The following is an 18,363-nucleotide window of genomic DNA, read 5'->3' on the forward strand; positions in this document are numbered from 1 at the left end:
CTGCTTACCCCCCCGCAAACCAAACGCAACGTCTCACTACAGTTACAACGCATACAGTAGTATCCTCTCCACCAATCATAGCGAAAGCAAGCCATGCACCATTTTGTAACCGTCAGAATGTTATGACAGGTTTGTGGCACAAGATGGCGCTGCTACAACACCAATCTCCCCCCCCCCCCCCCCCCCCCCCCCCCCAGCAGGACGGAGCCTGGTGAGACACAGCCTCACTCACTGCCTGGCAGAGCTAGGTAGTGATAATGAAGAGCTTTTCCCTGTCATTTGGATTCCATTTTGTGCTTCTGCACAGTTGGGTTCCATTTTGCCTTTATTTTGTAAGACCCGATTAGGAACGAGAGGATTCACACAGGTGAATAAAACAGAGTATGGAGCTGATTGCTGCCATCCAGTAGATTAATATATGGTCCTATACCCACTGCAAAAGTAGTTTATTTATTTTTTAAATTTGAAGAAGGAAAAAAACAGAAATTGAGAGAAAAGAAAAGACACAACAGCCAATGGGCTAGTTAAAACTTCCCGGTCCCTGTGTGTCCATTGCTTATCTGGTCGAGTGGACCAGTGTTGCAGATGGAAATGTCATAGGCCTATAGGAAAAGATTACAGTTGGGTCTGACTGTCTATGTGTGGACAGCTGTTCACCCTCTTAGGCTGTCAGGGTAATAAAGGAATGTGTGTATGGGCAGAAGGTGCATCTCCTCAGCATGGCTGACTGGCTCATCATTCACGCTGGTTATATAAGACCGAGCTCATTAGATAATTGGCCAGGCGTGGTGTCGCATATTGCCGTTGTGATGGGTGGGTGGGTGGTGCTGACTACATGAGTTTGGAGTCGGACCAGACAGGATAGAAGTATTTGAACCAGGAAGAAGTCACATTCCGATCGATGTCGGAGTCTTGAATGACGACAGATGCTGCCGTGGCCCATAGAATGTCGATTTTGAGCGGAGTGTGTTTAGTGTTCTGTAGTGCACTGTATGTGAAATAGGGTGTTATTTGAGGTTTGTTTAAAGAATCTGTTTGCCAAGGGTGTCAAGTATTTACTGTAAATCCTTCCACATATCAGATCATCATGGTCAGTCCTCACTAAGTTAGAATAATCAAAACTGGTTCATTAGCCTGTTGTCAACATGACATGAACTTTGGAGGATCAACAATGACCCTATTGATGTGGTGGAATGGGTCAGTTTAGAGGAGTGGCTTGTCCCTCTACTTGTGTCCTTTTAGTTATGCACACACTGATGGGAAAGAAGTTGACAGGTGGAACCAAATTCCTGGGAGGCCATATTGCGTTGTGGTCTGTTCAGATCAGTTAGGTCCAGGTAGGACAGCTCAGAGTGGAGGACCGCATGTAAATGGACGGGGGAAACGTCTTCATAATAAAACAGGTTTACAAAATGGCTGGAGGAAAATCTGAAGGAACGGAATAGGTAAGGAGGCTCTATGGAAGGCAAGGTGGAGCTAAATGTACTCATCTGATCCCATTGTAGAATCAACATTCAAACACATGGACGGCTTTTAGTAGCTAATTAAAATCTCTTTATTACAACCACATGTACATCATCATCCTACCCCAAAAAGAGTCTTCTGAAAAGTGAAAACAAGCAGAACCGGAGAGTTGCACAGACGTTAAGGTGTGGGAGACGTTTGGAGCCCTGTCCGTGGGGAAACGGTACAGTGGGAGTAGGGAGAGGAACCAGAGGTGTGCAGAGCTTTAAGTCAAAAGTCCGTCCGCCCACCCCACCACCCCAAGCGTCTCTCCTGTGTGATTTCACTTCTCACAGGAAAAGAAGGCTATTTTCAGCCTTAATAATCCTCACCATACAGTATATATATAGAGAGAAATAGAAGACGGGATGGAGGGAATAAATCCTGTCGTTTTCCATCCATTATTCCGAGCATTTGAGTCATGCCGAGTGTGACGTGGAACACCTCGAGGAGAGAGCGACGAATCCATCACGCTCTCTTTCTCCCTCTCTCCATCCATCCCTCCCTCCCATTCTCTCTCTTCTCAGTATTTATTTCCCTCTGTCTCTCCCAGTCTCTGTCTTCCATTTCTCTCTGCCTCTCTCAGCTCACGCATCAGGCAGGTGTGAGTCTTTCTTGCTGTGTGTGTGTGTGTGTGTGTGTGTGTGTGTGTGTGTGTGTGTGTGTGTGTAAGAACCACACGCGGTGTGAGAGTGTGAGAAACACACTCAGTGCATTAAGGTGTGTGATCCTGTAGCGCCATGTGCCACTAATGACGAGTGCCGACAACACTAATCACAAAGCAAATCACACCTATTATCATTATTACTACATGAAGTTATCAATGACAGTGTGAGTAGTACCTACCACAGTGAACCTTGAGTTAACAGGGCTGCATAGCTCTGACATAATCCTGCATAGCCCTGACATAAGTCTGCATAACCCTGACATAAGCCTTTAAAAAAAAAAAATTATACATCTGACCCCCATCTGTCTGATCAATCAAGGGAGAAATACAATTTTTTTACAGACATTGTGGCCCTCGGCAACTAGAGCGTAACACTCCGTTGTCGACCCTGTGCCCTAGCCTTGTACGGTACGTCCCATAATGAATATGTACAGAAGAAAATAACACAGAAGGAACAAGGCTATACATAGCCAGCTAAGACCAATATACAGATTCCTGGTCCGCTCCTTTCAAACCATAAATAAAGCCAGACACAGCTCTCTTTACAAATGATTTTTTAAAAACACTGTTTTTTTTGTTTGTTGTTGTTTACATGGATTGTGAGTGTTATATCTGGAAAGGCTCTACACCACTACGACAAACAAATTTATTCGTAACCTTCCATAAAAGCTTTGTGAGCTAACAACAACACCAATAGATCATTCTACAGTCATTCCACTTGCCAGAGTCCCTTCCCTGTACAGTCAATGTTCTGTGGGTTAATTGTAAAAACACCAGCCTCTTTCCTGGGCCTAATTGACTCCTAACCTGCAGAGGCCTCCAGTACCACAACTATTTACCATTAACCTCTGGCCAGCCTCAGGGTCAGCCTACTCCATCTATCTACTCAACAGTATCTACCCCTGGAAACAGGTCATGTAAACGTCAAGCCAACGATAGGGTGGAGAGGGTTGGGTTGGTTGTTGCGGCATCAAGGGTACCAGGCGGGTCGAGCACAATCACATCAGGCACCGTACAAACATCTCCCACTGCAACACCCTCCCCCTATAAGACTGTAAACTGGATCTCGGTGATTGAGCGGGGTGGTTATCAATGAACACACAGTGCTACGCTTGCTGTGCTGTGGCATCGGTGTAAGACTACGATCTTATCTCATGTCCAGCGAGCTGTGTTCTGGCAGATTCTCTTACAGTGCTGTATTGCTTTTAGAAATCTCAGTCACGTTTTTAGTTGAGGCGTAAAAGTCAATGTTTCATCAATGTCAGTGTTTTTTTTTTTTTACATAAAAAAAAATTACCCAAAGATAAGAGCAACAAAATGACATGATACTGTATAGAGCTCGCCAGCTTGTAGTCTTAAAACCCAGAAATAAGTTACCATCCATCCCTATGGGAAAAGTGAATGGGGAAAGAGTTTTTGGAACAAATACCGAAAATAAGGTCTGAGGTTGACACGTGCTTATGACAGCTTCTACATTTTGTTCTATGAGATAATAGCAGTCAGTTAACATGACCCTTACGGATAATGAAGCTTTTATGTGATTTATGTGTTTTTTATAACAACATAAATTCTTCAAAATTCACAAAAAGTGGCGTTAGCTGATGAAGATTCTCATAGAACAAAATGTATAAGATCTCCTAAGCCAGTGTTTCCACACAGACCTTATTTTCGGCATTTATCCAAAACCCCTACAAAAACGCCATTCATTTTCCTCATCGGCTTTGTCCAACGAACCATGGTGGAGTTAGTGCCTACAAAAAGACGCCATTACTATTTCTCTCTATTGTGTTTTAGAAAACTGTTTTTCAAACCCCATGAGCATGAGGCAGCCAGACATGGTGCAGACACACACACACACACACACACACACATACCGCTCCTCTCTCACACAGACTCACAGATTGTAACAGACACACACTTGCAGTGTGTTACAGTATTCAGTTAGTAAGAAGGTCATGCACTGACACACACACACACACACACACACACACACACACACACACACACACACACACACACACACACACACACACACACACACACACACACACACACACAAAGCTATTGTCCGTGGTGCTTTATAGTGGAAAACACGCATGTACACACACACACACACAGACCCTATACAGTAGTGACAGTCAGTAGTGAGCTGGGACAGAGGGACATCTCGTCTCGGGTACCCAGCCTCGTCCCGTGAGTCAGCAGCTCCTCCACCGTCGTCCAATCATCTAACAGCTTCCTGTTCTGCAGACGACTCAACTTCCTTTGGCTGAGCTCCAGCACCGTGTTGCACCGGCCATCTCCCAAAGACCCTCCCCCTCCAGACATAGCCTCTTCCTCTTGAATAACTCCTCTCCCTCCTCCTCCCATAGCTCCTCCTCTTGTGTTGACGCCTGCCTCTCTCAGAGAACCTGACCCTCCATTGGTTCCTGGCCTTGTGTAAGCCTGTTGCCCGCGGGCCTGCTGTTGCTGCTGTTTCTGCTCGCGGGCCAGTAGGAGGTGCTCCCGTCTCTCTGTGCGGCTCCAGTACCTCCCTCTCATCACCTCCTGACTCTCCTCATCCGTACTCATCCCACTACGCTCGTCCGCTAGCTGCGACGCCCGGTCGCGAAGAATCTGGTTCCTCACAGCTCTCGGGTTAGGATGGTTGGAGTTAGTGTTGGGGTTAGGATTGGGGCACTTCCTAGACCCTCCACCGACCCCAGCCCCGACCCCAGTGTGGCCCTCCAGGGTGCTGTAGAGGCCCCCACCACCCCCTGACCCCTGGTGGGACAGCCGATTGGCCGGTTTAGGCCATGTCTCATGGATGTCCATGGATGTCTGGGGAGGGTGGGTGAGGGTGCTGAAGCGGTGCACCTCTCTTCCTCTTTCTCTTTGTCTTTCCCGCTCTCTTTCTTTCTCTCGTTCTCTTTCTCGCTCCCTTTCTCTTTCTCGCTCTCTTTCTCTTTCTCGCTCTCTTTCACGCTCCCTTTCACGCTCCCTTTCTCTCTCTCTCTCTTGCTCCCTCTCCCGCACTGGTATCTCTGACATAAAGCTCCTCTCCTGCTGCTGCCTCCTGTCGTTAACCAGCTGATCATGACCTCCACTATTGTCCCAGTAATGTCCCCTTGGTAAGGGCACAGCTCCTCTGTGTTCCCCCAGCGAGGTTGCATGTTGCTGGGGTGAGAGGGCCAATCCCGCTGGGTGTGTGAGGACCAGTTCTGATTCTCCCTCTTCAGGCAGGCCCAGCTCCAGGCCTCTAGGTGGCGCTACCCCACAATGCTGCAGGGTGGCATAGGAGGGGGATGACGGGTGACTGGCCCGTCTGACACGCTCCTGGGGTGGGCCACGGTGGTGCAGGGTTCTGCTTCTCCGCAGCTGCCCCATTGAGCTGGAGCCCTGGTGCTGCAGTGGAGGTGGCGGCCTGCGGTGGCCGGAGGGGGTACTGCAGGTGGAGAGGACAGGCGCATGGGCAGAGAGGGGCGCAGGGGCGTGGTGAGGGTTGAATAGGGACCCGCTGCTTGAGCTGTGTCTGCTCAGACAGGGACGATCCGCCTTCCGGAACTGGACGGACGACACCCTGAAGATACAGAGGGCAACAGGAGTTCTAAATGCGATGAAACAGTGGTGAACAACATGCATTATCATCGTTCAACACTGGACTGAGGATACTCTGAAGATGGATGGATATGGATCACGTTATAATGGAGAACTATGACAATCATAATGATCATTGTCTGGTGATAAACCCCTACCTGAAGAGTCCGTGGGGTGGAGGGCCCATGGATGGAGCGGCCAGGCCAGGCATGGAGCACGAGGGCTGGGGCTGCATGGTCAGTGCCTCAGGGATGGCTTCAAGCAGCTCTCTGTGGTTCTTCTGGCAGCTGTCGCGGCGCTCCCGCTCGCACACCTCCCTCTGGTGGTGGAGACGAGCTTTGTACAGGCACATGCGCTTCTCTAACAGCCTCTGGAAGCGGCGGAACTCTCCCGTACTCACGCTGTAGAACCCTGAGTCACTCAGCTCAGACGAGATGAAGGACTCAGAGGATGGAGACCCTCCTCCTCCACCCCCTCCTCCACTGACCGCCAGGCCCCCTCCCCTGGGGTGACATTCCTCCAGACCCCCCTCCTCTGTCTCCAGGCCAGAAAGGTCTCCCTGGTGCAGGCTACCGTCGGTCCAGCCCAGGCCGCTGTCCAGCTCATGGTGGAGTGGCAGGTAGCCCAGAGGTTTCTCCAACATATAGTCCTCATCCTCAGTCTGAAGGAGGGCGAGAGAGAGAAAGGTTAGCAATAACCCACAGTCACACACACAGTATGCAGCTATACAGCACATACACACAGACATGAACACCCACCCACACACACCACACACACACACACACACACACACACACACACGCACACACACACACACGCACACACACACACACACACACACACACACACACACATACACACACACATACACATACACATACACACACACACACCTGGCTGTGGTAACTGCTGGGCTCTTCTAGGTTGTTGCAGCAGCCAATCAGACAGCTCTGATCCCTCGGAACACGACTGGCCAGCTCCAGGTCCTTAGAGAGAGAGAGGTCCCCAGAGAGGGAGAGAGGGAATGAGAGAGTGAGAGAGCGAGCGGTTAATCAATGTTGAACTAACTATGAATAATGTGTGCTTACGTGAATAAACAAGCATCTGATTTTTGGAAAATGCTAATTAGAGAACTTTGGTTATGTAATTTCCATTTTCAAATATAATTGTATTGGAGCGAACAACCCTCTCAAAAATATCCCCCTAAATATCCCTTTGTTATCAAAAGTCCTGATTATTAAGTATGGGCGTTAATGCAAGTCAGTTACATGCTGTAGGTTTGCAATACAGATTTACTGCACTGAACTGCAGGTTGTGTCTGGCAGCAGTATCTGCATCAGTGTGTGCTGTAGACAGTAAACGAGTATGTTTGTAGATGGGAGAGAGGAGTGTGTTTTTCCCCTCTGTATCCTAAGCTGAGCATCCTTCCATTCTCCAACGGGATTTCATTAGGCGCAGCTCACATTCCGCCCTCTGAACACGTGAGCGCTGTTTATGATTGTGTGAGCGTGTGCACATGGGTGTGTGTGTGTGTGTGTGTGTGTGTGTGTGTGTGTGTGTGTTTCGCTGAGTGTGTTTGGGTATATACTGTAAGTGGTGTGTTTGTATGTGCTTGACGACAAACGTGTCGATGATTCAGATGTAAATAGGATCAGGCTTTTTGATTTGGTTATTCTTCTATTTATGCAGCGGCAAAGCACACTGACTGTTTGTGCCTGAGCAATCCTGCTTGTGTGTGTGTGTGTGTGCGTGCACGTGTGTCTATAGTTCCATCTCAGGTCCCTAATGCTTGTCGGCAGCATGAATAATTCCAGACTGGGTTGGCTGAGGGAAGCTGCTCCATTTTGAAAAGAATGCAGCGTTGTACAGCCCTGCTCTACACTACAGTACACAGTCAGCCACTCTGGAAAATAAAAGGGCCTTTATTAAAAAAAAACTCTAAGGGTACGTTTCCTTCAAGAGGGATGCGATACGGACTAGACGGCTGGAATTGCTCTTTTGCACGTTGGCCCTGATTCAGACGCAACTCATTGGAAGAGCTGGGGCCCTATTCAAACAAAAAGGCTATCCCGATTTACGGTTTCATCCCCCCCCCCCCACACACACACCCTGGAGAAGTAAGCTCTGAACCTCCTCCTCTCGTTCAGTATCTGTTTTTCCCTATATGTATCCCCAAGTGCGGTCCCCTGTTCAAAGAGCGCTGTGTACACTCTCACCTCCAGATCCATACAACCCACTACTATACCCACGAGCTTCCCACTAGTCCCGGGGTCGTTTGCTTCAATAGATAGTATCCTCTCAATGGACTTGCAGAACAACACAGACACAGACAGTATTCTGTAGGTCTAGCTCATTTCATCACATGTACCGCACCATACAGTACAATGGGCTAATTATCTTGGCTAATTATCATCGCCTGTCTACAACACAGGAAGTTATACCAGTCACAATAATGAGTGGGGGTGCAGGATTTAACACCGTTGATTGATTGCCTCTGCTACAGGTACTGAGTGATGAATGGTGGTCCAATCACAGACAGAGTACCCACGTGCCGTAGACTTAATTACAGGGTATGGCATTGGCTGACAACATCAAGGGATTATTGTTCATACAAAACCAAAGGAAAAGCTTTATGACGTTACGCGTGGCATCCTACTACTAGGTGACAGTTTGTCAAAGTGCCTGTGTGAGTGTGTGTGAACATGTGTCTTTGTTTTGTCTCACCTGGTAACCCAGTGGCTCCAACTCCTCTATGTCTTGTGGAGCGGTAGGTAGGTACTCATATCTCCCGTTGTCACGGTGATCACGAGGCAGACTCATGTGGCTGCAGTAGTGTCTGAGAGAGAAAGAAAGAAAGAAAGAAAGAAAGAAAGAGAAGAGAAAGAAAGAAAGAAAGAAAGAAAGAAAGAAAGAAAGAAAGAAAGAAAGAAAGAAAGAAAGAAAGAAAGAAAGAAAGAAAGAAAGAAAGAAGAGAGAGAATAAGAGAAGAGAGGAAAAGAGATATGGAGTCATCAAATCTAACAATTAGTGGAGCAAGATATTAGTGAATTTTTATAGACATTTGAAGTGTGTGTCTCTCTCTCTATCTGTGACTCTACCTGTCCTGGTAGGCAGGGTTGACCCTGGGCATGGTTCCGGCTGCGGTGACACCCAGACTGCGCAGGGCCAGGTGGGGGGGCAGGGTGAGAGGCTCCCAGTGTCTCTCAGTCTGCGTGCTGCAGTCCTGTAGGCCGTAACCCCTCCCACGCTGGCTCTTGATCTGCAATGTGATTGGCTGCTCATAGGCAGCCAGGATTCTAAGAGCATCCTGTTTGCTCAGGTGGGAAAGATCCTGTTTGGTCAGGTGACTCAGATCCCGCCCACTGACCTGTGAGGAAACACAGAGACACATGACCCCCTATTCCCCATATAGTGCACTAGGCTACATATTGTGGGGGTTCAGATTTCACTCATCTACTCTGTAGAGCACTTCATCACTACTTGTATTTCTGAGAGGTATTGACACGTTGAATGCACCGAGCTGTCTGTTTGAACTCCTGGCACACAGCTCGGACACCCATGAATACCCCACAAGACATGCCACCAGAGGTCTCTTCACAGACCCCAAGTCCAGAACAGACTATGGGAGGCGCACAGTACTACATAGAGCCATGACTACATGGAACTGTATTCCACATAAAGTAACTCATGCAAGCAGTCAAAAAAAAAAAAAAGATAAAAATACGCCTTATGGAACAGCAGGGACTGTGAAGCAACACAAACACAGGCACAGACACATGCTTACAAACACACGATAACATATGCACTATACACACGTGTACACGTTGATTTTGTGTTTTAGATATGTGGTAAGGGAGTAGGGGCCTGAGGGCACACACTTAGTGTGTAGTGAAATCTGTTGTGAATGTATTGTAAGGTTTAAAAAAAAATGTATAACTGCCTTAATTTTGCCGGACCCCAGGAAGTGTAGTTGCTGCCTTGGCAGGAAGTAATGGGGAACCATAATAAATACAAACACAAATACAAATCAAGGGAGGGGAGGCAAGGATGAGGACTAAGAGCATATCAGTGTTCCAACCCAAGAGGACAAACAAAACCTTTGGAATTCAATATCTGGCTTCTGCAATGAAGCACTTCTGATGCCAAGCATAGCACCAGAGCCATGACACTAGAGTCGCGAGCCAACAACACCCTAACCCACCCAGAGTAACACAGTTGTACACAGCATCTCTTAACTACAGTACATCACTAGCACGACTCACCACCTACTACAGTACACACAGCTACAGAGACAGAGAGAGAGAGAGAGTAAAGAGAGGGAGAAAAGAGAAATAGAATGAGAGAGAGTGCAATAAATTGATTTACTGTGAAGGCTGCAGAGAAAGCACTGTGTGTGAGCGTGTCGTCTATCTCTGTGAGTGTAACGGCAAAATGTGTTGCATTTACAATTGAAGCGTGTGTGTTTGTGATTGTGTATATGAGTTAGAGCTTGTTTTTGCGTCTGTGTGTCGACATGATCTGGAGAGATTTTCCTGACATGCTAACCCCATGAGGAGACACCCAGCCAAGCACACATCCAGCCTTATCTGAGGCATGCTGTAACACACACACACACGCATACACACGAACACACACAAACACACACAAACATACACATTTCACAAAGCTAGAGAGATATAATTTAATGGTTTTATCCATGCAGTCCACTGTCCACACACACTCTCACACACAATGGCAGGATTATGGTGGCCTTTTACTGCGGGCCATGTGCACTGATACAAAATGCCATCTGTACAGAGAAGCTCTGTGGGTGAAGAGTCAGGAGACTGCACTGCAAAACAATCTTGTTGTTTTTACAGTACTATACAATACCATATTCATTATTTACAGTAAATTGCTGTAAATGGCAATGCACTCTGGGTGATGTTAGGCGTAAACAGTTAATGATCATGTAAATTCCGAAGAAACTTTGGTTTATCAGTAGATTACTGTAACCACACAGCATTGTGGTATTAGCAATTGGTAACTCTGAGTGATCGGATTGAGCGACATCAAGGTCTGAAGTGAATCGACCAAACAACATTTATATGATTTACAAAATGAATTATACTGAATATTACACTTTAATGGAAAACTGTGATTTAGACGGTAAAGTTGTACATTTATTAACAATAAAATACTATCAAGCGTTATACAGCAGCATGTTGTAAATTATGGTGCATTGTGGGAAAATGTTGTGGGCAGATAAAGAATTGCTTTATTTCGAATTCCACCCCACAGAATACATTAGCGTACTGTATTTTTGGAGCGCCAAAGGCCTTTTGATCACTAGTTGTTGCATGGTATTGTTTTTTATGTCTCATTCACATATTTTGAGGCGTGCCTTGTAAGAGCCTACGTTTGTGCTACCCGTTAGTGAGAGTGCTGTACCAATTTGAACTTGTAATATGTAACTTTTTGAGTGACTTGACCAAATTCACATACAGTTGTGAGTTATAGATCTGTCATTCCCATTGATAGCAAGTCTAAGAAGCAGTAGATCTATTCTATATGTGCTATTTCCATGCGCCCCATTCTTAAGTTTTGAGTCTTTTACTTTGGTTTTGTACACTAGCTAAAAAAGTTAAAAATACAATATTTTGGGTTATGGAAAATATATTTCACAGCTGTTTAAATGGTACAATGATTCTCTATACTATACTTGTCTGTTTTGTCACATAAACTGAAATTAGGCGACCTATTAGAATTTTAGCAAACAGGAAATGGTGGAGCGATTTCTGCATAGTGCACCTTTAACTGCTATGTGGTACAGTAGTAGTGCCCCAACAATTAAATGTGTATAGGGGACAGACTGGAGTGGCAGCAAGTCTCTAACATTTAATGGTTGAGTATTTTACATGTCCTTTCGTCTATTTTGCCCTCTAGCCCCAATTTATTGAAAACATTACCTAGCAACCAATCTGCTTGCACCAATCCCAAACATTACGGTAAAATACTGTAAAATACAAACCCCTTCTCCCCTCAATTAATGAATTCATCCATTAATTCATTACAATTATTGCAAAAATGTTACAGGGACGCACTGTACTGTTGTTTTACAGTAACGTACAGGCAGCCAGTTGTCTGTAAATTACAGTAAAAACAACAGTACAAAATATTACAGTAGCAGTATTGGATACTGTAAAATACAGTACGGTAACATAGTACCTTTTTTACGGTAACTTACAGGCAACTGACTGCCTGTATGTTACTGTAAAAGCAACAGGAAATGTTGTAGAATGTAGGCATCACCCCACAGCAGAGAGAGGGGGTGGAGAGGAGAGGAGAGGAGAGGAGAGGAGAGGAGAGGAGAGGAGAGGGATAAATGTAAGTTAAATAGGATAAGTGAAGAGAGAGAACGTATGAGACAGGAGGGGAGAGAGGGGAGAGGATTGAGAAAAAGAGGAGGGGAAGAGTGAAAGAGAGGAAGGAGGAGAGGGGCGAGAGAAAGCGAGAGAGATAGAGAGAGAGACTATAATACATAGAGCCTCACTATAATACACAGAGCCTCACTATAATACACAGAGCCTCACTATAATACACAGAGCCTCACTATAATACACAGAGCCTCACTATAATACATAGAACCTCACTATAATACATAGAGCCTCACTATAATACACAGAGCCTCACTATAATACACAGAGCCTCACTATAATACATAGAACCTCACTATAATACATAGAGCCTCACTATAATACACAGAGCCTCACTATAATACACAGAGCCTCACTATAATACACAGAGCCTCACTATAATACACAGAGCCTCACTATAATACATAGAGCCTCACTATAATACACAGAGCCTCACTATAATACACAGAGCCTCACTATAATACATAGAGCCTCACTGTAATACACAGAGCCTCACTATAATACACAGAGCCTCACTATAATACATAGAGCCTCACTATAATACACAGAGCCTCACTATAATACATAGAGCCTCACTATAATACATAGAGCCTCACTATAATACATAGAGCCTCACTATAATACACAGAGCCTCACTATAATACACAGAGCCTCACTATAATACATAGAGCCTCACTATAATACACAGAGCCTCACTATAATACATAGAGCTGAATGTTGCTAGAACAGAGACAGCAGAACAGACACAATAGACACAATCTTTCTAGAATATAGAATAACTCTTTCACACATATGGCATTTCTCTTATAATAAAATACATGCCCATCTAACTCTTATTCTGTATTCTCACACACCCACATGCTCACATACGCACGCACGCACGCACGCACGCACGCACGCACGCACGCACGCACACACACACACACACACACACACACACACACACACACACACACACACACACACACACACACACACACACACACAGCAGGCAGCAGGCATCATGTCATGGTGTGTATTCTGTGTATTCTGTATTCTGTTCCGTTATTCCCCATCTCCTTGATCATGTACATGACACCCACACATCACCACAACCCACAACCCACAACCCATAAATCCCATCTACACAGATGCGCCACACACCCACATAGATACACATACAGTACGCACGCACGAAAGCATGCACACACACTCACACACAGATTTAGAAGGGTGCACACTAACCCCCAATCCATCGCCGAACAACGGCCCTGAGAGCCGACAGCCCATTGCCACGGCAACGGATGAGCGCCGAGTCTGAGGTTTCCCTCTGTTCTAAAGACGAGTCCGGCGAACGAGAGGAAGAGGAGGAGAAAGAGTGACGAAGTATCCAGCATAGATCCTTGTGCTTCAGCAGAGATCGAGAGAAAGATCTCCACGCTCTCGCTCCCGCTCTATTGCTCTCTCCCTCCTTCCTTCACACCCTCTGTTTCTTCCTTGTTCTCTCTTTCTACTTCTCTCTCCCTCTCCCTACCAGATGCAGCCTCTGCTAAAATCCAGAGAGACAGAAGCAGCTTCCACTGACACACAGAGGATCTCAGCACTCTCTTCTTCTCAGCTCTCTTTCCGCTCTCTCTCTCTCTTTCTCACGCCCGCACACACACACACAATCTCGCATCCCTCTCTCAGCTGTCATTCTACCCCCCCTCCCTCTATCTATTACACTCTCTCTCCTTCCTTCTCTCTCCCTCCCTCTCGCTCTCCCTCCCTCCTTCTGTGCCAGCCTTGTGTTGAGGCTCCACCCCCTCTTGCATAGTAACCCGGCTGGACTGTGAATGTATGCACGCACTCTCTCTCTCGCACGCACGCACGCACCCCCCACGCGCACACACACACACACACACACACACACACACACACACACACACACACACACACACACACACACACACACACACACACACACACACACACTGTGATTGGTCACCTCTCACATGGTGAGACTAGGGGGTAGAGGACAGGAGAGGAGGGGTACCCTGCCCCATCCCCCTGCAAAGTTTTCCTCGGTTGGAGGGAGATTCTTCTCTGTCTAATAGAGGTTCTCATATCCTCCCTCCCTCCCTCCCTCTCCATCTCTCTCCTGTTCTTATGCTCTTATTTTGTCTCTCTCTCCATCTCCCTCCTTTCCTGCATAATTCTCTCCTTCATCTCCCCCCATCTCTTTCTCTCTGCTGTATCTCCCACCCTCTCTTTCTCTCTCTCCTGTATCTCCCACCCTCTCTCTTTCTCTCTCTCCTGTATCTCCCACCCTCTCTTTCTCGCTCTCCTGTATCTCCCCCTCTCTCTTTCTCTCTCCTGTATCTCCCCCTCTCTCTTTCTCTCTCTCCTGTATCTCCCCCTCTCTCTTTCTCTCTCCTGTATCTCCCACCCTCTCTCTTTCTCTCTCTCCTGTATCTCTCACCCTCTCTCTTTTTCTCTCTCCTGTATCTCCCCCTCTCTTTCTCTCTCTCCTGTATCTCCCCCTTCTCGCTTTCTCTCTCTCCTGTATCTCCCACCTCTCTTTCTCTCTCTCCTGTATCTCCCCCCTCTCTCTTTCTCTCTCTCCTGTATCTCCCCCCTCTCTCTTTCTCTCTCTCCTGAATCTCCCACCCTCTCTCTTTCTCTCTCTCCTGAATCTCCCCACCTCTCTCTTTCTTCTCTCTCCTGTATCTCCCACTCTCTCTCATTCTCTCTCCCTCTGCTTCTAAAATACAGTTATCCTCCTCGTTATCCCTCCCTCACCACGCTCCCTCCCTCCTGCTCTCCCTCCCTCTTTCCCTCAGGTGCAGGGGTATGGCTGCAGAAGCAGTTTATTCTGTACAAGCAACATGAGCTGCAGGGGGGGGGGGGACCCTTTTCTCCCCAATTGAACATAGGAAGCAGCTCACATATGAACAACAATATTGTATGCAGTACCAGGACAGATATTGTATACATTATGTTGCTCCCGGACGTGTGCACGCCCCCCCCCCCCCCCCCCCCCCCACACACCACACACACACACACACACACACACCACACACACACACACACACACACACACACACCACACACACACACACACACACACCACACCACACACACACACACACACACCACACACACACACACACACACACACACACACACCCACACACACACACACACACACACCACACACACACACACACACACACACACACACACACACCACACACACACCCACACACACACACACACACACACACACACACACACACACACACACACACACACACACACACACACACACACACACACACACACACACACACACACACACACACACACACACACACACACACACACACACACACACACACACACACACACACACACACACACCACACACACACACACACACACACACACACACACACACACACACCACACACACACACACACACACACACACACACACACACACACACACACACACACACACACACACACACACACACACACACACACACACACACACACACACACACACACACACACACACACACACACACACACACACACACACACACACACACACACACACACACACACACACACACACACACACACACACACACACACACACACACACACACACACACACACACACACACACACACACACACACACACACACACACACACACACACACACACACACACACACACACACACACACACACTCTGAATAACCAGTTCACTGTAGCAGTGCTGTATGCTAATATGAACAGGCAGGCATGGAGATGACGGATGGATGAGAGAAGGAGAGATGATATAAATATGGAGAGATTGATAGATGAGAGATGGATGTAGGCTTGACTACATCTGACTCATCCTTTGTGGCCCCTCACTGACTGTGCGTTGCCCTGGATACCAATGTCTGCTCGATGACTAAATGTAAACCTTAACTGTAAGGAAAGCGTGTGCTTATATGCACGTGAGTCTATGAATAGGTGGGTGTCCAAACATGTATTTTGAATTTGAGTGTGTATGTCCTCCAGAAATGTCAGTGTTTAAGGTGCTGGCATTCTTGTTAATGAGTGTTTTTGTGTGTGTGTTTGTGTGTAGGTGTGTGTGTGCGTGGTGAAGATTCATGCAATTGATGCATGTCTTGTAAATTCTGCCATTTATATGTTGATTTGCGGGGGTGTTAGGATGAGGAAAACAGAGAGAGAGATAGCACCCCCACACACATTGTAAAACCTAACAGGTTCTGCTAACTCAAATTGTTTGTGGAAATCATTGCCTGGAACCATTCGAGTAACCCAAATCAAAGCATTCCAGTGTTCAATACTTAAAGTAATAAAGTGAGTTCACCACCCATACGGTTATCTTTTTTAAGTTGTAAATACTTAACTGTTTTGTTTTTTTTATGAACTTTTTGACACTCATTCGTATTATGTATTCTGAGTTATAGCGACTGAAGTTACTTAAACATGAATAATTGTTGTAGTAAAGGGTCCCTTTCACTTAAATTAAATCATTTTGGTGTAAGTAGTAGTTCTGATTAGTAATTTTCTGTGGTCATGTCTTAATGTTTAATACTGTTTTATGTGTTCAACGATTTGTCGTTATAACCCACCTAAGCAGTCATTGCAGGATTCTGCATTAGTCTCTGTCGTTAAGAGTGGTGCACACGACCTTGTTCTTCTTCTTCTTTAAATTTGTAATGGCATATCACAACCAACTGAAAGGTTCATACACCGTCACTTACTGTTCTGGAGTGTGAGGCTGGTCACGGCCTCCCTATTCATCTGTTTCTCTAATCCAGCCCTGTGTTTCCACCTGCTGTTCTGGAGTGGGAATTCATTACACTTTGTGACACAAAAAGGGAAGGGAAAAAGGGAAGAAATATTGCCCTGCCTAATAACCCCACATCCATTAAAATCTTACTGAAGCACATGTTATTCCTATCACTCTCTATTGGCCTCGGCCTATTCACAGGGAGCCTCTTAGGATCCCTCGCCCTGGACCCATCTTCCTCTACTACTCTCTTCACTGCCTCAGTATATGACACCTTCTATACTACTCTGATCCGGGCAACCTCAACCTGCCTTTCTCTTACCGAACACTTCTGATCTCCAGCACCATGGGTATCCCTACAGTTAACACACACAACTTTTTCCTCCGATACTACACATTCCTTTGTCTCATATCCTCCTGCACACTTCACACATCTAGGAATCTCCCTCCTACACACTGCTGCAATAGCTTAGCACCTAAAACACTGTAATGATTTCGGGACAAAAGCTCTCACGGGATAACTGACAAATCCTGACTTGACTTTGTCGGGTAAAGACTCTGCATCAAAACTCAGCTGGACATACAGTGTCTTCTCTGTCTCACCCCACTGGGCACCCACTGGTTGAATCAGTGTTGTTTCCATGTCATTTAAACAAAATTAATTTGAACTAGACATTGAATTGACATCTATGCCCAGTGGGACCACGCTCTCCACCGGGTCTGCATGGCACCAAATGGCAGGCGTCACAGATGCACGACCTTGTTGATGGTGGGAATTGGTTGTCTCATTATTGTCAATTTGCTCCATGTATTTATATGCGTTCATCATGATCCATTTGACCTCATGGCACAGCAAACTGCTTAATACTATTTTAGAAATATACTTTTTGTTTCTTCAAACATGTATAAAAGTATCATAAAGTAAAAACAAATTGAATTACCCACAATCCTTTAAAAACAGTGGCAAGTTGTTGAGAAATTGAGAAGTTGAGAGAAATTGCAACAATGTAATTGTTCTATATCAGCACAAATCATATATATATATATATATATATATATATATATATATATATACACTGCTCAAAAAAATAAAGGGAACACTTAAACAACACAATGTAACTCCAAGTCAATCACACTTCTGTGAAATCAAACTGTCCACTTAGAAAGCAACACTGATTGACAATACATTTCACATGCTGTTGTGCAAATGGAATAGACAACAGGTGGAAATTATAGGCAATTAGCAAGACACCCCCAATAAAGGAGTGGTTCTGCAGGTGGTAACCACAGACCACTTCTCAGTTCCTATGCTTCCTGGCTGATGTTTTGGTCACTTTTGAATGCTGGCGGTGCTTTCACTCTAGTGGTAGCATGAGACGGAGTCTACAACCCACACAAGTGGCTCAGGTAGTGCAGCTCA

The 18,363-nt window shown here is 46.1% G+C and overlaps 1 protein-coding gene across 1 annotated transcript; it reads right to left on the bottom strand.

Moving 5' to 3' along the window:
• Window positions 1–1,531: 1,531 nt before the first annotated feature.
• Window positions 1,532–13,900, bottom strand: LOC106565111 (uncharacterized). Its single transcript, XM_014131849.3, has 6 exons — window positions 13,387–13,900; window positions 8,845–9,113; window positions 8,471–8,582; window positions 6,640–6,732; window positions 5,905–6,407; window positions 1,532–5,729 (listed from the first exon to the last, which is right to left on the bottom strand). The coding sequence occupies exons 1-6, from the start codon at window positions 13,429–13,431 to the stop codon at window positions 4,292–4,294; spliced, it is 2,460 nt and encodes an 819-aa protein (XP_013987324.1). The 5' UTR covers window positions 13,432–13,900; the 3' UTR covers window positions 1,532–4,291.
• Between the last annotated feature and the right edge of the window lie 4,463 nt (window positions 13,901–18,363).

This window comes from Salmo salar, chromosome 12 (assembly GCF_965601325.2).
Source record: "Salmo salar chromosome 12, fSalSal1, whole genome shotgun sequence".
Lineage (NCBI taxonomy): Eukaryota > Metazoa > Chordata > Actinopteri > Salmoniformes > Salmonidae > Salmo > Salmo salar.

Bases quoted from the DNA above. Each gene is read 5' to 3' on its own strand.
- LOC106565111 (XM_014131849.3), bottom strand. From the start codon at position 13,431: ATGGGCTGTCGGCTCTCAGGGCCGTTGTTCGGCGATGGATTGGGG. The intron at 9,114-13,386 runs GTTAGTGTGCAC...GTTTCCTCACAG, and splicing joins TGTTCGGCGATGGATTGGGG to GTCAGTGGGCGGGATCTGAG. The intron at 6,733-8,470 runs GTGAGACAAAAC...TCTCTCTCTAAG, and splicing joins TGGAGCCACTGGGTTACCAG to GACCTGGAGCTGGCCAGTCG.